Source organism: Acanthopagrus latus, chromosome 22 (assembly GCF_904848185.1).
Source record: "Acanthopagrus latus isolate v.2019 chromosome 22, fAcaLat1.1, whole genome shotgun sequence".
NCBI classification, from domain to species: domain Eukaryota; kingdom Metazoa; phylum Chordata; class Actinopteri; order Spariformes; family Sparidae; genus Acanthopagrus; species Acanthopagrus latus.
In genome coordinates, this window is record NC_051060.1 from 13,181,950 (window position 1) to 13,207,797 (window position 25,848).

Genomic DNA, 25,848 nt, shown 5'->3' on the forward strand with positions numbered 1-25,848 from the left:
ATTTGTCAAACAATATTTGTTCCACCATTTCAATCATTTCTTTTTAGATGTGAATCTTAAATGTGAAGAATGTGAAGTCTGAAAATACATTTGTTCAGTTTTGAATAATTTAGGGTATTTTCATTGGGGGGGGACAATTCATGTTTTCCAGAAATTTACCCCGTCCCCCCTGGGATCTGCACCCATGTGCACAGGCAATCATGGTCCCCACTGGATGAATCCTAATGACTTGAAGGTCCCCTGATTTTTGCCATCAAATGCAAATATGCTTTTCAGTTGTAGTGGCAGTTGCAGGTTGATTTCCAGACTACAATTACACAGACTACAGACTACTCTGAAATGGGCTCAGAACATACAGTATGTGCATATTGATCATCTGTCAGGTGATACAGAGTATACATGTGAGAGTGCTAGTTCTGTGTTGTCAGGTTAGTGTGTCAGGGTCCTAAATATTGCAGAGCAATGAATATTTTTGTATTTCTGTCTGTTGCTCTTGAGTTACTGGCAACCTATCAGACTATTATTTGTATCAATTCCTTTTTGAATTCCTTTTCGTTTAATCTAGTTAGTGCTGGAACTGCTTTGAAGTTTAAAGTGCATGTGTATATTTGGTAGACACACATTGGGGTGAGAACAACAGCATAAACACACTGAAATACATCAGTAATACTTTGTGACTTCGCTATGTTATCAAATCAAATAATCTGTATGTTTTTCAGATTCACAGTTTACTAAAAAAACCAATAAATTCTTTCTCTACAGATAAATTTTATATAGTTTTGATGAGTTGCCCCTGCTTATGTAAAGTGTGAAAGTGAATTCCAAAAAGGCTATGAAGAAGGAAATCAGACATTTAGATTGCATTGATGTTTTTTATTGATGCTTTTCACTCTTTGTTGGAACATGAGTTTGAGCAAAACTAACAATGTAAATTTTTGTACACAGTAAACCATCTAAATGAAAATGATGCAACAGGTGTTTTTGTTAATCTCATTGTTATAAATATGGCTATAGAGCTAATGGTCCACACTTCCAAGCATGTGTTTTGAACAGGTGGCAGTGTTTCAGATGGACTTCATGGACTGTGAGGGTTCCTCACTGTTGGAAGGGAAATGGTAGGTCAATCTCAAGCCTTCCCTCGCTAATTTTAACGTAGGCTTGAGCCTCCTCTGAAGCTTGCTGCAGGAAACCAGAAACAGTATCATTGAACATGCGTACTACATAAATCCACATATCCATAATGTTATTAACAACGTTGCTCAGATCCTCCATATTGAAGGCAGAGATCTTGTCAACAACATTCTTTAAGGCTGTGATCAGGTTACGATACAGGGCATTGATGTTAATGAAAACTGAATCTAAATAGTCAGACTTGACAGAGTCAACAAACTCTTGAGATTTGTCGACAACAGCCTTCAGAGTCTCACCAATCTTTGCTAGCATTGTGTCAAGACTCTCCATATTTTTCACAAAGTCCACCAGTTCATCAAAGATTTTCTTGAAAGCAGTTTTGACCTGATCGACAATCTCATTTACAGAGATTGCATCACCGACTGGCATGCGCAATTTGACACTGCTGATCTGCTCAACAAAGGAGTTATAGTAGACCTCCATGTTCTCAGAGATAGTCTGGATGGCCATATCTAGCATAGCAGCAATGCTGCTAGTCAGCTTCTTCAGAACCTCAGGGAGAGTAGTCATCTCATCTGACCCAGGCAGTTTGAATTGGGTCTCTCTTAAGACCTTGATGACAGCATCCAAGAAGACCTGGACTGTCTGTTGGTACTGGACAATAATGTTTCTAAAGAAGATTGACAGCTGGCTCATTTGGACATCGTAGTTGATTGCGGCATCATAAGCCTCGGTGATGCGGTTAACAACAAAGTTCTTCAACTCTTCCATCTTTGTTGTAAGCTGGTACTTGTCAGCAAACATTGTAAATGTAGAGATGATAGAAGGCAGTTTTGTCTTGAGTTCAGACAGCAATACTTGGGGTGCGTCCATGTTGTAGGCTATCTGTAGGGTCATCTTATCAGCATCCTTAGGAGATGATCTGATGATGAGCATGTCCACATCAACCTCTGGGGCAGACTGTTAAATAGAATGAAAAAGAAAAATAAATAAAAAATGTTTTTTTTATTTTAGTGTTTAGTTGTTAATCATATCAAAATGGTCATATTAGTGATACTTACAGGATAACGACCAAAGAGTCTTGCACTCATCTGAGGGAGTTTGCCGCTGAACTGAAGGCCAAGGAATCCAGTGGAGGGGGTAGATACTGAGGCACTGATTCCATCTCTTTGAGCAGCGAAACGAAGGTTCCCATCGGTGAAAGTAGGGCTGGTGATGTCCACATTCAGAGTATAACGAGCGTCACTGGAAAAGAAAGAAAGCATTCCAAATTACAAAATCACAATAAATTCTTGACGTGATATTTAACAAAATCTAATTGAAATTGAATATTTATCTGCCATCATCATGTCACTTTCCCTTAAAATGTCAAAAAAGGAGTTAATGACTTTATACATTGAATAGGAAAAGTAATTGTTTAATATATAGTAAAACAAACATAGATTGTTACCTCAAGGCTTGCATAATGACATGGTTGACATCCATGGTCAGGTCAGCGTGTGTCAGGACAATCTTGCTCACAATGTTCAGAGCTTCATCCTCAAAGGTTGTGGTGGTTGAACCTATTAAAAGAAATTATTTTTGCAAGATTTAGTGCCCACCAGGGCTTTCAACATAAAACAGGTAAAGATGTTCAGGGAAGTTTATCAACTCACCATCCAGGTCATATTCCAAGAAGACAATGACAGATGTGGCAGAAGACTTGAAGGTGATTTTGAAGACAGGAGCACTGCCCTCTACTTCAACTGCCAGGCCTGTGGTGTACAGTGGGCTGACAAACTTGAAATTGGAAGACATCTTCTGATTGGCAGCTGTCACTTCAGCAACAGTCTTGTCAAAGATGGTGAGGTCACCCAGGTTGCTTGGCTGAGAAATATCAATCTCAATATCAGCAGTCAAGGAAGAAGTTGGTGCAAGATCAATTGTCGCCTGGGCAACATGTTTTCCATTGGTGTTGAAATTGAACAAGTCTGCCTCGTTGTTTCCAGTATACTTCAGCACTGCATACACGCGGCTCAGGGAGGCTTCAACAGCAAGATTCTCATTGATATTCATAGCAATGACTTTGGTGGTGCCATAGTTAAGCTTAGCATCTGCAATAATCTTGGAGGTGGAGCGCAGGCCATCGTTATTCAGGTACAGATTCACATCATTATCCAGAACTCCCAAAACTAGATAGTCATCGAGCACTGTGCCGTCCATGTTTGCCTTAGTGGATGACTCCATGGAAACATACTCGAAGGTTCCCTCCAGCTTCAGACTGTGTTCTCCCTCAGCCTTTCCAACAGCCTTGATCACAGGGATGTTAAAATCGCCTCTCATCCTCAAGGTTGAAACTGCATTTGGTTTAGTTTTGGTGTCTGCAAGCAGTTGTTGGTTTGCCTCCAGGTTGAGGATAGGCAGTGCAATCTTTGCAACAGTTGCCACAGAGACTGCAGTTTCAAAAGTCTCAGTGCTCATAGAGATAGTGCTGTCATGAGTGCCTTCAATGTGAGGATTTTCGAGGGACAGGGAATTGGCCAACTTGATTCCTCTCTTGGTGGTCAGACTTGTGGTGCCGTCAAGTTTGGCTTTCAGACTGTCAAACACAGAGGCAGTGGTAGCTCCCAGGCGGAAGACAAGGTCATCATCAGTATACAGTCCAGCATTGGCATTAAGATTAATGATGGCTGACTTGAAAGACAGTTCTGTGATCAGGTCACCCACAGAGGGAATCATGATCAGACCCATCATGTCAACAAGGGGTGCATCTTGGCTTTTCTTGTAAACAACCTTGGCATCCACATCAAAAGTCTGCTCAGTGGTAGTCAAAATGTCCTTCAATACAGTCTGCTCATACAAGTTCAGATCGCTTATAGCTGGAGTACGGAAGTCAACAAAAGGCAGGTCAATCTCAGGAATGCTGATGGGGGATGTCAGGAAGTCAAGATTGGCCTCACCGTCCATTGCAACAAAGACGCTAGCCTCATTTCCATTGTTGTCAAGAGTGAAGTTATAGAACATTTTATACTGATTAAGACGAGCCAGAGCCACGGTGTTCATCTGTTGGCTGTCAGGTTTGAACATAGCAGAGTAATCATTCTGCAGGTCAATCTTACCAGTCAGAGTTTCAAAAATGTTGAGCTTGACATTTCCTTTGTTTTGGAAATCAAAGACCAGCTCAACAGGTCGGGCTACAAAGTTGATTCCGTTGGACAGGACTCCACTGACTGCACCAAACAGTTCTGTGTCATGGTTTGCTCTCAGCTCAACCTTCATATCATAAAGGCTGCCTTGTCCAGATGCTACGAAAAGACTGTTCTTAATAACTGGTGCCTCTGCCTCATTGCGGACAGTAAACTTGAAGTATGTAAGGGTGCCACATTCAGCAGCAATTTGCTGTTTCATCTTGAAGATAGGGGAGTCAGTGTCACCAGAGAAAGTGAGAGTGACAATGCTAGGAGTGAGTGACAACTGCAAATTGCTCTTGTGGTTGCCTTCTTCATCATTAACTTTGCCATTTCCTGAATTGTCAGCTGTCAGAGTGATGGTGTAGCCATCTTGACGAACAATTGCTTTCTGAGTTACGGTTGCCTCACTTCTGAAATTGACAATTGGGAGGTTCACAAGATGGTTGTAAGTTGTATCAAGAGAGGCGGACATTCCTTCTTCCATGGCAATAAAGGCTGTGTTCATAAAGTCGGCAGTGTAGGGTGAAGTAATAACCTTAACTGTAGTTTTGGCTTGGGCCTGGCCTGATAGACCGTAAAGAGTGACAGATGCCTGATGTTCAACTCCAAGAGCAAGATGGTTCAACTTAAGAGTCTCTGCAAGGACGACTCGGCTCATTTTTGGGATGGCAAGACGAGCAGTGGCATCAAGTTTGTAATTCAAAAAGTCAAAACTTGGAGATGTGGCCTGGGAAGTAAGGAATCCAGTGAATGCCGGTGTCACATCACTCTCAGTAGAGTTCTGGAACTCAGCAGATGTCTTGACAATGTAGATGGGAGTTTGGAATCGGATCTCGCCATAGAGTTTACCGAAGCATGGGACCATGAGCTCAGTTGGAATGGTTGGCAGCTTGATATCAGGAACCTGAAGAGACTTTAAAAGCTTTTCGACTGGAACTTGGGGGATGGTGGGGAATGAGACCTCAGGAAGAGTCATTTCTGGGAAGGTAATCTCAGGCATGGAAGGAAGGTAGCTCAAAGTCAGGTCTCCAAAGAAAGCATCCACATCAGGCATTTTGATCTCAAAGTTGACAATAAAATCAATGAGTGCAATTATTCTCTGCTTGATGTCATCAAGGGAAATTGTGATGGCTTTCACAGTGTAGGAGCCCAGGATGGTGAACTCAGGGATGTCCAGCTGTGTTGGGATTTCGAACTGACGAAGCTTAGCCATGCTGAACTCCATTGAGGGCACAACGAGATCAGTGAAAGGAATGGTGAAAGATGGCATGTTTAACTCAGCTTTCTCCAATTCAGAAATGAGGCTGTTAATGATTTGCTCAATCTCGCTGATGATTTTCTGATCAGTGACCACTTCTTTAACATTGTCAACCACTAAGTTGAACCAAAATTTGGTGATGTCTATGGCTGTTCTGTATAAATTACGGACAAATTTCAGCAAGGGCTGAATCTGAGCATTGACATCAAGGTTTGTGAGTTCTTGTTTTATATAGTCAGCAAATGACTTAAGGTTATCAAACACAAGTGTGTCAACGATATCCTTTGTAGATTTAATAATTTCTGCAACCTTGATTTCTCTCAGGCGTTCCATAAAAGCTCTACCAGAGGATAAAACAACATTGACAAAATCTCTTGTTGCCTCAAACTTCTGGGGGATTTCAAGACTCCTGATCAGCTCATTCACATAAGCTGTGTACTCAGCAATATATTGATTAGCAACATCCACAAAGTCATTGTATTCCAATGACTTCAGCTTAGTCACGAGCGTTTCAAGATACATATTCAGCCCTTCAATTATATCCTTAACCTCAGTTGTTTTCAAGTAGTTGATAGCATTCTGGAAGACTTGCATGAATTTGGTTGGAATGTCTGCATCACTCACAATCTTGGCCATGTTCCTGATGGTGTCCTCAATTCTGATTTGCTTGATGAGCTCTACAGCACCTTCCAAGATAGCTTGAACCTTTTTGTCAGCCTCATACTTTACAATCAGCTCTCTCATCTTAGCATAGAATGTGTTGATCTTGCCTACAATGTCAAGGTCCTGAATCATTTCCCTAACATATTCCACCATATTGCTGAAAATCTCTGTGGGCATGAACCTCACTAGTGCATCAATGGGACGTCTAAGGTTGATAGATGAGATGAATCGCTTCAGCTCCTCGACAAATGTCTGCATGTCAAATGTCTCAATCCTTTCTTTCACAACACTCATAGTTCTCTGTAGGGTATCCATGATTTCATACTTGGCATCAATATCCCGCAGGAATGCAATGCTACTTCCCTGCAGTCTTTCCAGATCAATCTGCTGGATCATCTCCCTCATGCTATCAATCACAGACACAATCATAGCCTTGATGTCAAACTCTTCAGTAATGGCATTCAGCTGCTCCTGAATCTTCTGAATAAGGGCTTCGGGCAGGTTGTTGCTAACAATTATCTCCTTAATCATACCTGCAAAGTTTTGAATGTAGACGCTGAGATCAGCCAGCAGTTTCTCTACTGTAACCTTCAGGTTCGACAAAGAGGCCTCTACATCTTCCATGGTGATGACGTAATCTTGAGTAAAGTCATTGAAAAACTGCTTCAGCTGAATTAGTTTGTCTTCTACATTAAGTTGAGAGACAAAGTCACTCAAATGCTGAGGAAGAGCCTCAAGTTTGGCCCTCATCTCTTCATTGTTGATGTAATCTTGCAGTGTCTCAGCAATACGCACAACAAAGCCCTTAAAGCTTTCCAAGAAGACAGGCAGACTTTCAATCAGAGGCAACTGAATTATCTGACTCTCTGTGTTCTTGTCGTACTTAATGAAGCCAGAGAGGGCAAATTCCTGGTTTTCTGTGGAGTCTGAGTTGAGGATGTTTGTGAGGATTGTGCCAGAAAGTTCCATTCCCATTCTCTCAGGAGTATTGTAAACACTCATCTCCTGATTGACTCCATGCTCATTCATCTTAGACTTCATTCTAAAACTGGTCTTCTGCTCTGTGAGTGACAGAACATTATCCATATTGGTGTCAAATGTGGTCTCAAGGGAAAACCCGTTATCTAACTGTTGTGTTACTGAAGCCCTGCATTCATGTGAGCTAGCAAAAGCCAGGGGTTGTGCTCTCAGGAGGAACTTGCCATAGAGCTGGGCACTGTGCTTTCCATACATGGTCATGTCTCCATCAGCATTGAAAATAGCATCAAAGTTGAAATCAAAAGGCACAATGCTGCTACGGATGGTGTGGTCAAAGCGCATTGGCTGTGAGTTGAAGCGGGCATCATTGGTGAACCTGGCAGCAAGACCAACAACTTCAAGCTCGGTGTTGTGGCTCATGTGAGTTCCAAAGACTTTTCCAGTGGTGCTGCACTTTGCGTTAGCAGTCATATCAGCATAATTTACCTGATAGGTGTGCTTGATCTCTTCCTCACCATAGGTAGCTTTCAGGTTGCCTGTCAGGTCAATCTTGTACAGCTCTGCCTTCAACTGAGCCTCATTAATGAAGATGGCCTCCAGAAGTTTCAGGTTGTTAATAACATTTGCCGAAGCAGTGTAGGGTTTCAGATCAACGGTGATATCATGAGAGTAAGAGGCATACTCACTTGCGATGGCTTCAGCCTTTGAGTTGAAGTCAAGGCTAGAGAGAGTAATGGTCAGGGTGTTGGCATTATCAACTTTGATGTCACTCATTGCAGCCTTATTGGTAATGGATAGAGTTGCTCTTGAAGCATCAAGCCCAGCATTGAAGGTGTTTTCAAGGGCCAGGGGGCTCTGGAGGGTGGTTGTTCCAGTGGTGGTCACACCATCTTTGTTCATTCTCAGTGCAGCCTTGTGTGTAGCCTCATTTTCAAAGAGCTTCATGGTGGCATCACTGTTTACAGTCAGACCATTGACATCAAGAGAGGCAGTCAGCAGAGAGTAAACACGATTATCAGAACAATCTGCATTTGTCTCCATTCTCATGACAACTTCTCCAGCACCAGCAGAAGCTTCAGCCTGGTTGCGGATCTTCATACCAAGAGCAAGAGCATTTGCATCAGATTTCAATGACAGTTTGCTGTCTTTGAAGGAAAGCTCAGCAACATTGGTAAAGGTGTCTTCAAAGGCATTGGTGTTAGACACAACAGAGAATTCACCATTGGCAAGGCTTGCTGCAATTGTGTTCTGGGCCTTAACAATGGTGGAGTCAATCTGAACAGATGAATCAATCTTTGCCTCTGGCGTGAAGGGGAAGATGGCGAATGACTGGGTAGAAATGGTCTTGCCATACATGGGTCCAGCCTTGAACATTCCCTCAAAGTTGCTGTCAGCAGAGAATTCTTCAGTGTTGATTCCAGTCATACCAGTGTGCTCGAGTGCAATGTTGAGACCAAATGGACTGGTGGCTTCAATCTTGCTGCTTGATTTCAAGTTGACTTTGTCTGTCATTGTTGCTTCTTCGACAATGTTAATACTGGCTTCAATGAATTTATGGGCCAAAGAGCTTTTCAAATTGGCCTTGATGGAATCAGTGGTGGCCAACATTCCAGAGCCTAAAGAAAAACACAACAGAAGAAAAGATGATTGATAACCAATAATTGCATAATATGCTTATTTTTTTTTAACAAACTTTTGAAATTTGTTTGCCTCAATATCATACACAGAGCAGAAATGCACATTACACCACTGCAGTGTAGTGTTCTTCAGAGATACTGTAACTGAAATTAAATTGTTTTGTTTCACATCAATAGTTGATTTGAAAACAGTTCTACCAAGGGCAAACAACAAAACAGTGAGTTGAATATGGATATTCACATTTTTGAATGACATTAACCATGAAATACCTTCAATCTTTACGGAGAGGATGTCAATTGGGGAGGTTCCTTTCACGTCAAACTTAGCTGAGTAGCTTGGTGTCTCCACAACATCTTTGCCAGCAGCCATTGAGGCCTCCATGTCATATAGGTTACTCTTCATGAGAGTTGAAACTTCAGCTTTGCCAAAAAGAGGAATAGACAAAGAAAGGCTCTCAGGAACAACAAGCTCTGGAATGGGAATCTCCATGGAGACAATCTCCAGTCCAAAGTTGGGGAGAGACACGCTGGGTGTGGTCAAAGCTGGTGGGAAGTTGAGCTCTTCTGTGGACTTTCCTCCAAGAGGGAGAGGGATAGCAATGGTGAGGCGCTCATTGTTGAAGTGGTAGATAGCCTTTGCTTCACTGTTAAAAAAACAGTTATATGATTAAATATTGTGGGCAAATATTCATATAATTTAAGCATTAATCATGAAGGTGTTTACACTTACGTATTCAGGAAAAGTTTCTCTGGCATGGAAATCTCTGGCATTTCAGGTACTCTGAAGTTCTGGATGTAAGGGATATCAGCACCATATTTTTCCATGTAGTTGTTTGCTGCCTGAGTACGAAAGACAGTCAGTTAATTGTTTTGAATGCTTCAAATCTTTACCAATGAAAATCACAATCATTGTGAAATCCAAGATTCGTACCTCCACAAACTTCTGGAAGATGTGACGGACCTTCATGTCGGTCTGCCCAACCTGCATGTCAAGAAGGTCGTTGCCATACTTATCAACCATATCGGAATATGGCCAACTGGTGGTCTCAGTGTTCACATCAGACTTGAGCTCAACTTCAAACTTGCTGGCATCTGCAACAATAGAGAGCAATAAAATGAGTCCTGAGACAGGAGAAAATATCCCTCTCACCTCAAGGTGAGAGTAAAGCTGGGACTAGCCTGAGACAAATGTACTCTTAACAGAATCAAATTTTCTATTTTCTCCCAGACAAAATTACAGATTTTCTACTAGAATGTTATATTCTTTGCCAGCCCAAAACTAAGTTGTCTATAGATGGCTGACATTGTCATGTGATTGGTTTTCAGACTATTTTTTGGGGTCAAAGTTTTTAATAGTGGTTCTGCCAATTCCAGAAGTAGCAGTGTTTGGGATGTGACTGGGTTTCATGTAGCACCCTATTTAAGAAACAGTTATGACAACAATGACTTGCCATGCAATAATCTGACAGAAAGAGCAGGTGGAAAATTACATTACCATATTTCATTGAGATTTTCTGCTCAGAGGTGGCGGCCATGACCTTGATGTCACTCGTAAGCTCCAGTTCCAGCTCTTCATCACGCTTCATGTTAGCTGTGACAGTGGCATCAGCACTGATTGAGGGGACAAGAAGTTGGACCTGCAGCATACCTTCCTTCATGGCCTTCAGACTGAAAAATGCATCAATCAGTTAGCATACTCTCAGTTATAAGGGTCATATTAATTTCATAACATGAGGATTTGTGGTTGATTCCTTACTTGGCACGGCCAACCAGGGAGAGCTGAGGGATGTTCTTGTTAATAAAGTCAAGAGAGATGGAGTGAGTTCCCTTGCCCTTGGTGTTTCCATCAACAACGCCCAGTCTCAGTCCAGCCTCAACATCGTAGTCGGGGATCTGGATGTCAGCGGTGATGACGTTCCTCCTTCTGTTGTATTTCATGATGGCTCTGGCTTCAGTAGGCTCTGCACCTGTTGTTGGCCAATCAATAGAGTCATATTTCTCCTTTAAACTCCAGAGCTTTGACATATTGAGTGAGAAATAAATCAGACTTAATTTTCAATGTTATACATTACCTTCAGCCCTCAGAATGAACTTCACAGAGTCAACCTTCTGCCGGCCCTCTTCTCCTTCCCTGAGGAGCTCGTAGGCAACAGTAGCTGTGTACTCAGTGACTTCACCAGTGGGGTGGAGTTCCACGGCAAATCTATTTAAAAAAAAAAAAATTAATCAGCAGTTAATCATAGGTAAGTAATTACCAACAAAGTGCTGGTGGTTTCTAACGTTTTTCTTACTTGCTGTCTCCGGTGAAGGGGAAGTAGGGGGCTGTCTCCTGAGAGAAAGCATCAATGTACTGCAGAGCAGTGCAGTATTTCATTCCAGCGAAGACGGGAGTGCACTCACTAACATCAACCTTATCTGTCACCATAGGGGGGATGGTTTTCACCTCTGATCCAGTCACTGCCACCAGGGTGTTTCTGAATTTTAAGTGCAGAAAAGTTCAAGTGTGACTTTTGCTGTTTTTGATTGAACATACAGAACATGAAATTGTTTCAATCAGAGACACGACACATCCATATGTGTCATCTATCCATGAGTCCATGTTTACACAGTAAAACTGTTGCATTGCATTTTTTAACCTTCCTTTATCAACTTACGTCATTTTGATGAGCTTTGTAGGACTCATTGGAGCAGGGATGGTCAACTTGACATTGTCACGTTCGAAGGAGATCTTGGCACTGAGCCCACTTTCGTGGAAAATGTTGGTGTGCATCTCTAATCCAGAGCTGACATATTCAGGCATGTGGGAGCCAACCTGAGTTACAAACTCAATGCCAGCAGAGGGCATGAAGTTAACTTCGCTCTGTGGAAACATGACAGACATAGGTAACTTGTTGTGTTGTTTCTTTATAATAGAGAACCATACAGTTGGGTGTAAAATATTTTTTTAAAGAGGATTTTGAAGATAATCACCATGTCAGGAGCAATCTTAAGTCCTCCCTTGATGCCAGGAGTGAAAGTACCAGACAGTGCAATCCTCAGAGGCACACCAGTGATAGTGGGCAGGAAGAATTCATTATCCATGAAGATGTAGTGGGCAAAGATTGTGTTGTCAGCCTTGGTCATCAGTGCCTTCATTATCTGTGGTAAATGAATATGGAAATATGACATCAAAAACAAGGAATATTATAAATGATTGTATTGTATTCAATGTTCAATGTATTCTCTTTGTAAATAATTGATAGCTTCCTTACATCAGTTGGGAACATCTTGAACATGCTGTCAATCATCATGGCAGCAGAGTAGGCCATCTCCTCCATTTCGTTGGTCCTCAGATATCCCAGCTCATTTCCCAAAAGTCTCAGATAAACCATTGCCTCAGGAGATTCTGCTGTCTTCAGTTCCCTCACAAGTTTGTTGAGGTTACGTCCAATGTCCCTCATCAGGTTCTGGGAAGCCTGAAGAAAGATGTGCATGCTGTATTACAAGATTTTTCTTTTCTGGAGAAGTTGATCATTCATTTATCAAAGCAGTTCTTAGTCTGATTAATGTGCACATGGTTTAAGTACCTGTCTCTTCATTCTGTCTCTCTTCAGGGCAGGCAGCATGTTCTGCAGGATCTCATTGAGTTTCAGTGGCATGTTGTCAGAGACAAAGTACATTGTCTTCAGGGCGGTGTCGGGGAAGAATCCATTCTTTCCAAACAGGGCTTCAACAGTTGGCTCAAATCCTTTACCCTCCATACCAATCTGTAATGGTGACACGATTTTTGTTGACACAATTTAGCTGACTGAAAAATCCTTGCATGGCATGGTTTAAATGAAAACAGATAAAGATATTTACCTCCATCATGTCAATGTCATAGCCAAATGCCTTCAGAGTCATTTCAAGCATGACCTCCTTGGGCAGGAAGCTGGTACCCTCAAAGATCATGTTGCCCTCAACAGATCCGATCCTGTAGTTGCGAGAGAACTTGGTGGGGTCCATGATGGGTCCGACCTCATTACCCTGCAGGGCATCGCGAATCTTCTGTCTCAGTCTGTAGGAAATAAATGAAATGTTACAGTTCAAATCCAATCAGAAAACCTACTCAATATGTGGTGAAACAGCAAATACTCAGCTGCTTGTGCTTTTCACTTACTCTTGGGTCTCTGACTCAGAGGATGAGAGAATGTTGGTAATGTGGGAGATCACAAAGCTCTTGACTTGTGTGTCCTGCTCATTGGGCAAGGCATTAGCCAGCTGGGACAGTTCAGTGGGCTGAGGGTCCTTCATAAGCACCAGGTATGCAGCAATACGCTTTTGCATGGGGCTGGCACCGTCCAGGAGCACCTGCATGAGAACTTCTCTGCCCTGTGACCAAGCAGATAACTAAAATAAGCATACAGTGGATTCATTCCAATAATGTGTCAAAGCTTTGAATAATTTGACTTGCCTCCTCAGGGACGGGAGTCAGTCTGTACACTTGAATGGCAGCCTGCTGCACAGCTGGGGAAGCTGCAGGTTGGTTCACACACTGGATCACAGCGGCTCTGAGTGCAGGACTGGCAGCTCCAAGAGCTGGAGCCATGTTTCCAATAACCTAGAATCAAACACAAAACAGGTATTTTCTTTATTGAGCAGAGCTAAATTCAAACATACTTTAGGAGGTCCTCCAGTGGAGGTCAGGTTTGTTTTTTTAATTGGCAAACTTTAAAATAAGGTGCCTGTGCTTCTGCTTATAAATCCTGTCACTCATTTTTTATTTTGAGCTATTTGGTGCGATGCCTACCCTCAGTGTCATGAAAGTGTTGTCCTTGTCACCAGAACAGTCACCCAACTGGCTACCCATGAACTCAGCCACAGAGTAAATCTCAGGGATCAGTTTTCCTTCAGCTTTGTAAAACCTGTTCAAGAAAAAAACAAAAAACATACAGTTCAGGCTTGTGTATCTTCTTCCTCTAACATAAAAAATAAATATGAATTGTACAGAATTTAACCTGGATTAAAGTGTAGTTAACTTCACTCACCTCTTGACAACATTGCTCAGGGCAAACATGATGGCCTTGCTGGGCTTGTATTTGGCCATCTCAAGCATGTCATTGATCAGAAGGGCAGAGGGATTGGACACCAGTCCCATAGCAAAAACACCGGCATCAACCTCAAGTGCGGAGCTGTCAAAAGTCCTGAGGATCTGCATGATGGCACTGCTGCACTCAGGGGTTCCACACTGGGCCAGAACCTGGTAGGTCAGGACACGGGACACGGCGAGAGCCTCGGGAATGGCGGGACTCAGGGTCTCAACCTTCATTCCACGGACCATGGTGACAAGCTTGTGGAAGAGGTGGGCCCTCCTCTCACCCTCGGTCTCGGGCAGAGTGGCCAGTTCTCTCAGGAGGTTCAGACCTGCATCTTTATCCTGAACAACACTCTTGTCCTCAACAGCCTCCATGTGAAGACCCGTGAAAGTCTCACCTATGATACACAAGCAACATGTTATAATGAGTCTCGAGTGAACAATTAGCTGTAAATCGAAACAACACAGATTAAACACAAGGCTTACTGTGGTCAAAGACTCGGTCATTGTGAGGAGAAACCTGAACCAGGGTCAGTTCTTGCTTTCCGACATTGGTGACTCCGTATTCTCCCCTGTAAGAACACACATGGTTCAAAATACTGTAAATCTCTTGCACAAAACATGTCGGTATGTACATTTAAATAACCAAGCACTTTGCAGCATATAGTATAGCATTTGTACTATGGTTAAATACAAGGTCGGCCTTACTTGTGAGAGAAGGGAATGAGGATGTGTTTCTCAGTGCAGGATCCGGAGGTCATGTGCTTGTTCTCATTGTCGAACTTGTAGTTGCATTCCTGTGAGCTTCTGACCAGCTGGGCAAGAGGGTAGTGCTGAAGATAGAGAAATATTCATGTTAAGCAGAGACAATGAAATGAAGGAGCTACATAGTTTGAACTGCACTTCCTGGATACCACTAGTCAGTCAACTGTAAGAGACATTGGTGTTGTCCTGACAAATGTAGTAATATTTGAATGTCATTTGTTGTAATCATTAAAGTGCGAGTTAAAAACCAGGGAATTATTTCATAGCATATCATTTATTGGCTCAGATTTCTGGATTAGTAGAGATATTTAAACATACATCGAGTGCCAGTTTGTATCTGAGGAAGCATTAATATCTTTCTTTTACAGTCTGTTAAGTGGCAACAGTTCACCTCTCTTGAAGATTTAGTGAAAAGTCAATGTTTCGACCACATACAAAAAGGTTTGGGTGTCTTACCATGCCAGAGATGAGTGCCAGGGGGCTGGTGTTATCTCTGATGGGGTTGAATTTGTCACATCTGGACAGATCCCTGTTGAGGCTGATGTCAGTTGCGATGTCCTCTCTAGCGTTGACGGTGTAAGAGGTCTTGCACTTGCCGTGGATGGTGGGCTGAAATTAATGATCAGAGAAATATGTATATATCAGCATGGTTTGCTTTGAGGTTGGTGCTAACAGATGCAGATGTTGTGAATTTCTTGGTTAGTGAATGTACCATGTTCTTGATCTTGTCTTCTTCCATCAGAGGCACAGCCAGGGCGGAGACGATACCTCTCTTGATGTTCAAGATGGTTGTTGTCTCACCCTCTTCAGGGTACAGTTTCACGTTGTACATGCTGTCAACCTCAACCTTCAGAGGATATCTGAAAGATGTATGACATTAAATTTTAGTTATCAGTGCAAAATCTCAGAAAAATATCAGATTGGTGGTTCAAGCTTTATAGAAATCATCAGTGATTCTTATTGAGTTACGTACTTCTCCATTTCCACGGCAAAGGCATCAGAGCTGGGTGAAGGACCGAACACAGTGTTGCCATCTGCGTCCATGTCGACCACCTCACTCAGGCTACAGCCAGTGGTGCGGATGATGAAACTACAAGTCTGCGGAACTTCAATTTCAACCTGTGGATGAAGGCAAGTGTGTTCAAAGGACAAAACCAAAAAATCCAAAACAGTAAACTAAATAGGACTGTGAGAGATCTTTTTCATACCTTGCAAGAGCCCTTGGGTCCATTCTTGAGCGATGAGGCTCCGTTAATGGCATTCAGAGATTCAGCTTCATACAGGTATTCATACTTGTGCAGGGTCTTGTACCTTTTGGCCACTGGAAGAGAAAATGAATGTTTAGAGGATATTTTGTTTGCAAATGCAATATATTTACCTCCATAAAAATATTGTAAATGTGTACACTGGATGTGAACAAAATGTGATCATGATCACAGCAAGTAGTCTGGAGTAACTTACGTGGGCAGGTGGATTGGTCATCGTCTTGGGCAACTGTGAAGAATGAAGTCAGATAATTCAGTTTTTAGTTATTATAATTCAGGTGAAAAGAATCAGATTGACTGTTGAATGAAATATAATTTAGCTTAATTACACTTAACCATATGTCCTGGGTTATAATTATTAATGTAGCATGTCTCCACATGTAGCTTGCTAACATTTCACTTACATGTAAATGTGGTCACTTTATAAGCGTAAGTAATGCTCATGGTAATTACGCGCATGTATTAATGTGGACTGAAATCCTGTTGCTCACATTTAATGAGTAACGTGATCAGATCACGTAAGGAGCGTTAATTCACAGTTTTCATACATTGTCTAATTGATATGCAACAAAATGAGGTGTATTCCCCTACATAAAATTTTAACTCAGGACCAGAAAATTGCTCAGGCTTTCTGATTTTAAAAGTGCACTACTTTTTCAGTCAGTTCAGTCTTTTTCAAGCAAAAATGTCAAACATTTACCAGTTCCAGCTTCTGAAATGCTGCTTTTCTTTGTTGTTATTTTTGATGGTCAATGAAAAGTCTTTGGATTTTGGATTGTTTGTTAGACAACAGATCCAATTTGAAGATTTCTCTTTGGGCTCTTGGATATTGTTATCATTACAATTTCTTGCCATTTTAAAGACTAAGACAGTTGTTTTTTTTTTTTTTACTTAACTACACTCCACTGCCTTGAACAACACAACATTTTTTTTTTTTTTTAAAAACACCTACTTTGTTTTACCTACTGTATTCTAAATGTATCAATAATGTCTAATGCCTCTAATTTCTAATAGAATTCTAATTTAAACACTGTTCGCTAATTAATAAGTGACAATTGTCATTAGTTGAGATTATTCTGAGATTCTTTTAATGGTTTGTCAAACAGAATACGATACTATTGAGGAAATATTTGAATTATTTGCAGCAAAGCAGTGAGAGATCATATGCTAACTTTTAAAAAGAAGAACTCCTAAAAAGCTATCAGACTCTTTTAGTACAGTAGTACAACGCTCAAAGAAATGTATTCCAAGAACTACTTACAAGCCAAGGCAGATGTGCTAAGGAGCAGCAAAAGGCAGAGCTTTGAGTCCCCCATGATGGGTTCGTTGAAGCTCTTCTCCCTCGTTGTTTGCGAGTACTCAGACGAGACTGATTTCTCAGCTACTGCTCAGGACTTTTATACCATCAGCTGGGCTCTATCAGAGAACAGGGGAGGCACAGACAGGGCTTTGAATGCTCAAAGTCCACCCAACCCTCCTGTGTGGAGGGACAAAGGCAAAAGGTTTAAAGGATACTCATGGCTGACAGGCTTACAAAACGGATCAATTCTGATAAATCTTCAAAATGTTTTACTTTTAGCTGTATTAAAGATGGACTTAAATATTATCTAAATGCACATCAGACTGAATAAAATGCTTTGTTTGATTAAAGCACACTAAAGGTTAGCAATATCAAATACTGATGGTTTTATAATACAGCACCACATCTAATATAACTGAGATGAAGAGCCGTAGCATGGTCACAGGGGTTTTACTGTTCTCAGTCATGTCTAGGCCTGTTGCTCTGCTGTCAGATATATGAGCCATTAATTGAAGAACTATTATATATCCTGTGATTTACTATGATTCATAGTGATGATTGATGTGACAATGATCATACTGCGGTAGTTTGTTGTTTAACATCTCACTGGATCTATAGTGAAAACTAATGGGATATTTTATGGAGTAAAATTTAGGATGGAGGGCTTTACAAAAATCCCAACTGTAATCAAGTGAGCTTAATACTCTTGAACTATAGCTATAAAAATGCAAAGGCAATCAGTGGAGTTCACCGGCTAATGATCCATTGTGAATTAGGTTACTGATAGACACTCATTAGTGAACACTGAGTGATCAGGACGTGCTCCGAACACAAAGTCTCTCTAGATGAAACGATTATAACCTTATCAGCTGCTGATGATACTGAACAAAAAGAGAAGGACACCTCAATGTTGGATTAGTCCTTTGGTGTTGGCTTGGTCATTTTTTTTTTTACTGGTTTGTTCAGCAGGGACGGTTCACATCAACAAACTCTTCAATAAATCCATCAGAGTTGGGCTTTTTTTTAAAAATCTGTACTTGTTGATGTTACTGATATTATCTGCTTTCTATTATTTTGATGATTAAGTAAACATTTAATTATAGTTATGAGGCACAATAACATACAAGAAATGGGAATTAGGCTAATCATACAGCTAAAACAAACGTAGTAATTGTACTTACAGTGTTGTATCTCATAAAGATGCTAGCTGTTCTGCTTCCACTGCCACACGCCCAAATGAAAACTGTTAAAAACATTTACTCACCTTAAGTGTGTGTTAAATGATGTACTTTGGTCTACAAATATTCAAAGGTTCAGGCAGTTTGATTTGCTCTTTAAAATGGCACAACAGTCAAGTTTTTGGGGGCAGGCAGAGGTCATGCAATAAATAAATAAATACATGAAGAGTGATGACCTTGGATTGACTGATTTCTTTTCTTTCGTCAGATTTTGTTTGGTGTTTTCCACCGTAAGTTTGAGAGAACATGCAGTTTTAAAAAAAAGTTAATATACTTAATGTAATTATTTAATACATCTATCACATACCTATATTTAAATATTGTGTAAAGGGATTTTGCAATATATCCTCAACAGCACACTTAAAAAAAAGTTTGCCTGATACTGACAGTGTTTGCACTGACCGACATGTACACAGCTAGAGTCCAAAGGGAGCTTCAGCCTCTGAACACTTTGTGCTTCATTTGCATTTTAGACGCTTGTATTGTTCATGTCAGATTCTCATATATTATAGAAATGTAGTCATTTTCAATCGTTGATGCTGAAAGATTATTTTATATATATATATATATATATATATACATATACATATGCACAGTAAAACAGGTTTATCCCACAAGCCTCACTGGCAAGTGATTGCTCTCAGTGGCCTGAAGTAAGAAATTAGACATGTTACTCCGATAAATAAAAAAAATGTTTATGTGAGGTGTAAATGATTAATTAATAGTGCTGCTAATTACTCATTAAACCCTTTATTTTGTGTGTGAAAGTGCCAAAAGATGAGTTATTGAACAGAATTGCATAAAAAATGAAAGCAACAGGTGGGAGATGAATTATAAACTAACTGCGTATGATGATCTGTTGTTCAGCCTTTAACTGATGTTGTTACATAGTGGCCTACAAGCCAGGACAGACTGACATTGTTTAATCAAAGAGAGAGATAGCACATAACATTTGTCGAATTTACTGAGGGGAAACGTAATTAAGCATTTTTCACAGACAGTGTTTCACAAATGTTATAAAGTTTCCCTGAACAACTTAAAAATCTCGATGATCTCTTATTTGAGTCATACAATACATGCCGGAGAAAAGGGTTTTTTCATATCTGAAATATTTTATTTAACAGTTTCTGCCTTGCAGTCCAAATCACTAACATCAGATGAATGTACTTCAAAAGAATGTAGTGCTGTCAGTCATTTGAGTAATTTTCAAAGTTGCAGTGGGATAGGGTTGTTTCTAAGTGCAGTTGACTGCGATATACTCAACGTTACCGTCACAAGTTATTTTTGTGCTCCTTTATTTTTTAAATTTGTCAAAGTAATTTTGATGTTCAGAGGGGAGTATTACTTGTGTGTAATGTTAACTTTTGTGGTCGCCATGATTGCACAAATCCAGTGTGATGTTATTGGCTGCAGCTAACCTGGCTTTCTGTATTTTTCCCACTGGGGATCTCATAATCAGCTTTCTTTTTCTGTCGATGTATTGAATCTGCAATGGCTTCAGAAGGAAAAGTGATAAAAAGAGGAAGAATGGGAGGTCAGAGAAGGAGAAGGGAACGGAGGGGGCCGCATAGGAGAGGATAGTGATGATGATGATTACATCAATTTTCAGTCAAAAGAAATAAAAGAATTGCACACCATCCTGCTGATGCTGAGGCCCATTAGAGTGATTATGAACTCTCCGACCCACACCACAGGAGACAAACATGTGCAGTCCTCCTCTGGCCGGCTGTAGGCACTCTTGCCCAATCAGTCGTTGGGCATAAAGGTCAATATGATCCCCTGAGAACACTGGTTATATTTTCTAAGTACTGTTCCCCTTTACTATTTATTTATTTCCCGCTGTTAAAAATGCAGCCTGAGAAGTGCATATGGCTTCCTGACGGTGCATGATCAAGCAGCAAGATAACATTAACACCTGGTGATTAGAAAGAGGTACAGCTCTGCAGATCATCGACTTCATGCTCTGCTCTGTGTAATCAGAGGTTATCTGTAGACTTCTTAATCGCATTTCCCAACCCCTTCGGTATGGATAGTTACACTGAGTAGCTTGCCAAATCTGCTAACATCAGCTTTGTGGTCACATAAGCTTTGAGGGCTGCCAATTTAAACATGACTGTCAAAATGATTCAATCAGACAAAGGTAAAAAAATGACAGCTTCTTTATGCAAGCCGAAAGAAAAAAAAAAAAACTGCAGCCATTCAAATCAGAAATAGAAAAACATTTTTTTTAATTCTATTTCATGTTATCAAGACCACACAGTAATGTTAATTCTGAGGTAAAAAAACAAAAAAACAAAAACAAAAAAAACAAGCAAAAAAAACAAACAATTAAAACCCAAGAATTACAGTTTTTTTTTCCTACCATTATAAGAATTAGGTGCATTAAGCCTTTTTTTTTATTAGTTATCTACTTTTCATACACAGATAAAGGTACAAGACTGGGCCTAAAAATTATGTCAAATTGCGTATTATTTGAATTTAAGAAATGTAAAATGTCCTTTAATGAAGGACGCCCAAATTCCTGCCAAATCCATGCCCCTCCTGGGTCTTCCACAAACCAAGGGAAGCAAGTTGATTCATACACATAAATCATGAGTAACTATCTTTCAATATGTTCATGAAACTTTTAAAGAAACATTTGCTCTTGGTGGATAAATTGCCGGACCTTAGCTGAACATTTTGCTGCTAAAACCAAACTGTCAGCATGTATCTGTGGGCAGGGCACTGCACTAAACAGGTTATGTATGTATGTATGTATGTTATGTAGTTCTCCCACATGCTCCTGGCACACTGGAAAGAGTGTTTATCTCCTCTAATGTAACCCTATGGTATAACACGTTATCGCCATCAATAAAGAATAACATGTACAAAAATAATTATGTAAAATCTTTAAAAAGAAAAACAACATAAATAGTAATGTTTGCAAGTTTGTCATCAGTAGCATTAGTGAAAAAAATAAGTGAAAGGCACGATGCATGATCCAAAAATAAATGAAACCATAAATTAATATCTAACTTATTGTATTCATTTAGGTTAGTAATTTATTATGCAGTTATTATTCTGTTAGACCTCTCAACCTCGACACAGCTGATCACTTTATTCCCTCGTGTCACTCCCTGCTGGAAACACACAGCACCATGGTTCTGCTGTTGATGAGGGATTTATTTGTCTCAACTTCAGTCAACATCACCATCATCAGATCCATCGCTCAACTGTTCAAATTCATGACAGTGTATTTGCATCCATTTGTATCACGCACAGACTGTAGAAATGGAACTATACATATGAATGATGATCTATAAAACAACCCCCACAGTTTCTGAGTGCAACTCCACTGTGGTAAATGAAAATCCCAGGCTTCTAACAATTAGTCAGATGTCATAAGGTGCTGTGTGCAAACAAAACTCATGATATTATAATAATGTCATGTTTTGGAAACCTCTCACAAAAGTTACATAATGTTGCTTAAATGGTCGCCATAGTTTTGTAGGCCCCACAGAAGACTGTAAATATTATCTAAAATATATACTCCAAACATGTTGTATTAGTTTGACTGAATATGCATTAGTTGAAATTAAACTTCAAGGTGCAGAATGCTGCAAACTGTAGCGTCCGCTCACCAGTTAACACAGATGTTCTTGCAGCTAGCGTTCCTTAGCTGACTCTGTCTGACCTGGGAGTACAGGACAAGCTGGGGCTAGCTGTTTAGCATGCTAACACTAGAGCATGCAACACAGTGCATGGACGTCTTTGACATAACATTAAAAACTGTTAGCTTCAAATGTTTGAAACTCTACATTCTGCACACTTAACATGCATTCCCGCATTTCATGAACTAAAGATTACATCTTTTTCAGCACAAAACGTGTTAACCTGCAGCACTGCACAATACAGTTTGCAATACAGTCTCTTACAGTTTACTGACCGACCAGTCAGTCTGATTGAGCAAACACTGGCTGAAAGTCCAGACACAATGAAGTCATGTACAGGGCATCGCTGTGTCATAAAGCAGCCATGTTCGCTCCTATATTGTTCTTCAGCGCTATCTGGAGCTGACAGATAGCACTAATCAGATAAACCTCGTTGATGAAAGCATTCTATGAAGACCAAAGTTTCAGCGTTTTTCATGTTCCGCTCAGCATACAGAATACATGCATGTGTACATAAAGCATTCTCGTGTGCAGGAATCTTTAAATGTATGCATCATTTGCATTAAGATCTCTAAGTTTAGATAGAGTATTGGGACCATGCTGAATTTTCATATTATATAATTGTAATTCAATCAACCAGGTTGCCACATTTTTGTTAAAAACATAAATACATTTCATTCTTGACGCAGGGTAGCATTATTTAGAGGGTAATGAATTTACAGTACCTGATGATGCACAGGTAATTATGTCATTGTGTCCCCCTTTGTATCCAAAGTACTGTTTGCAAAGATGGCAACATAAAATCACAGAAAGTATTGAGCACTGTGCATGGTGTGTGTAGCTGAATTTGTATATAAATCATAGCTGAAGAGTCTAGAGAAAAGCTCCAGTATCTTTATTTTAGAAGGATGTTTGTGCGCAGCAGTTTAATCTACCGAGAAGTTTCTGAGTTGGTCACATGCAGACAAAGAAACAGTGTCATTGACACAGACTCCTTGGCTAAGATAATAGAGGTGAGCGTTGACAAAACTACCAAAAAGTCAATACCTTAAACTATCCAAAAGCAGTGTGACAGGAATTTTCTATTATTTAGATTAAATTAAATAACTAATTTTCTGGCCTTTTGGATGTTTTGTTCACATTGTTATGTTCTTACTAAGTCTCAAATGTGCTTTTGCTTATAAATCATCTATTTTAAGACTGGTTAGAGATGCTGCCTGATGTGTTGATATCTTCTCTGGGATGTTTTGTCACTCTTCTGTTATTTAATGTTAACTTGATGTGTAAAATTGCTTACAGCATACCAACAAATGTTATATCTTCATTGAAACAATTATTATTTTCAGTGTATTCCAGAGTCAGAAGAGTAGAAAAGTTGCTTGCAATTGCAGAAGGCACAGACACCTTCCTAGTCAAAAGTCCCTTCCATATCGCCTCTATCGAGTCTGTAGGTTGACTGCACCCAGACTCCACCTGTACAGAACATGCAGTATACCACCTGCACAGAACATCATATACACTGCCCATTTGGCGTCCTCCCAAGATACATATATGCACATGCAGTTCTAGAAACATACACATGATTGGACTTTGGCAAAACTCTGCTGGATTCAACCTTTGCTCCACTTCAGGAGACCTGACTGTCTGCATGCTGCCACAGTCACTCTGTTGGTGTGAAAACACAAGATCACTGCTGACACATTCAACTCAGTGAGTTCAATGTAATGTTTCAGAAAGTCTTATTTTTTTTTTCTTATGTTGTGAAGATGAAATAATGATCAAGTTTGCAAAAGATAGGTAGGTCCTGAGCTAAATGCTAACTTTAGCATGCCATCATGCCCACAGTGACTAACATGTGTAACGTGTATTGAGGGTGTAAGGTTTTCCAATTTTAACAGCTGTTTCTCATGGTGGCACTAGAGCCAGCTGCTCAAAGTGGGACCCATGGGCCAAAGATGACCACCAAAAGTGTCAATATGGCCTGCTAATTATTCATTCAAAACAATTGTAATAATAATGGCTGTTTATGCTGTTTTGGTTTTGTTCCCTATTAAAAGTTATTTTTCATAATCTAAGAATGGCAGGACGAGTGACACTGAGCGCCAGAAGTCTACATTTACAAATTTACACCCAAATGCAACGAAATGAAATTGCCTTATATAGCTCATGTTATTTAATGCTCCAACACCATAGAAACAGCAGATATATATTGTTCTACTATTCTTCTACGGTGACTATAATTGCGCACAAGCACCACTTGACACACACATACGTGAACACATGCGTCAAACCATAGCATACCATACTCTCTTGCACTTAAGTTTTTACTCTGAAGCTGAACTGAAAGAGATGTAATGCCTTTGGGTTCAACCCCTGTGAAAATATCATTATATGCCTCCAACTAATAATTACTTTTATTAGTCACAATAGTGAAAAATGGCCATCAATGTTTCAGTAACTTCCAACTTTGTCTAAGCAACTTCTAGGAAGTCTGCTCAGTATTGCCACTGTCAACACAGCACAATGAAAAGTGAAGTCATGTGAAAGTGCAGAGGGTCTTTTTAAATTTTTTGCATTTAATTCTTTCAAAATTAAACACTTAGAAACAATTATTTTGATCACTTTTAAAGTAACATTTAGCGCTAGATTAACTAACAAAATGAGATAGCACTTTAATATTTATACTAATACCATGTGGTAGTAATTCATGTATTATATTACATTTACAGTATTTGTGTCACACACGTAACTTGAGGGCACTGTAGAAGAACATAAGGTCAGATAAACGCCTGTAGAGGATTCTTAAACTGATTCATTCACTGTACATGTAATCAGTGTGTTCAGACTTTCATAATGGACAAGGGTGACAACAGTCCTCAAGATAACAAGTCAGCAATACTTTGGCTGACCAGAGAACTCGAGGTTATCAAGATGTGACATTTAGGCAGAAATTAAACATTGCATTATGACACAGATATTAACATGTTTCACACATTTCATATACTGTTTGATCCTGTATGTTTTAACAAGAGTCAATGCCACTTTCGGTCCAGCACCTGAAACAAAACCTGTAACGTGAAATTACACAGATTTAGTAAGCATTTTAATAAATGTTAATCCTCCGACACGAAGAACTACTTAACTACAACAAACTCTACCATCATTCATTTATGATTAAAGACTTCTAGGAAAGTCTGCTTGGTATTGCCACTATCTGCACAGCACAATAAAAAGCAAAGTAGTGCAAATATGATAAGCAAGCCGCAGCACATGTAGCATATCAGCATATCAGTATGTCCACATGATACTACCGTCTGCTGTCTAATCAGGTCTTTTTGGATTGCAGCAAGTCCAACAAACTTGCATATGTTTAGAAGTTTAAGGTGAATCTACTAGTTTGCCAGACATCACAGAAAGGAAAAATTGGCGAACAGCCTGTGGTGACTGTTTTGTGGAAGTGATTTTAAGTGAAACCATGATCTTTTTTTTTTTTTTTTTTTAACCTAACCAAGTAGTTTTCGATGCCTTTGTTCTGGAAATGTAACCAGATGTAGCATGTTTGTCACTGGTAACTTGACCACAGAAGACCAAACTGACAGTTGAATGGTTTGGTGTGATACCGGATAGGTTTCTTTATTAAAAGGGACAACATGGTCAAAATTAAAGACGAAGTAAAAGCATAGATGTAACTTTTAACATGTTAATGATGTGCTGTAATCAGAACACGTATCAAATTAAAG

General features: G+C 40.0%; 1 protein-coding gene across 2 annotated transcripts; it reads right to left on the bottom strand.

The window, feature by feature from the left end:
- Positions 1–858: 858 nt before the first annotated feature.
- apobb.1 (apolipoprotein Bb, tandem duplicate 1) lies at positions 859–18,513 on the bottom strand. 2 transcript variants are annotated; one of them, XM_037086069.1, is made up of 29 exons: positions 18,402–18,513; positions 17,182–17,336; positions 16,117–16,149; positions 15,864–15,976; positions 15,629–15,774; positions 15,368–15,515; positions 15,112–15,264; positions 14,599–14,723; positions 14,377–14,462; positions 13,844–14,288; positions 13,606–13,720; positions 13,270–13,416; positions 12,976–13,187; positions 12,678–12,873; positions 12,404–12,583; positions 12,089–12,292; positions 11,808–11,975; positions 11,492–11,697; positions 11,129–11,311; positions 10,910–11,040; positions 10,594–10,804; positions 10,333–10,505; positions 9,769–9,929; positions 9,568–9,677; positions 9,108–9,481; positions 2,787–8,816; positions 2,582–2,693; positions 2,193–2,376; positions 859–2,091 (listed from the first exon to the last, which is right to left on the bottom strand). In XM_037086069.1, exons 2-29 carry the CDS (start codon positions 17,234–17,236, stop codon positions 1,096–1,098), a joined length of 11,397 nt encoding a protein of 3,798 aa, XP_036941964.1. In that variant the 5' UTR covers positions 17,237–17,336; positions 18,402–18,513; the 3' UTR covers positions 859–1,095. The 2 variants fall into 2 exon arrangements, with proteins under 2 accessions (XP_036941964.1, XP_036941963.1); XM_037086068.1 differs by having other exon boundaries at positions 17,182–17,397; positions 18,402–18,436.
- Positions 18,514–25,848: the final 7,335 nt, after the last annotated feature.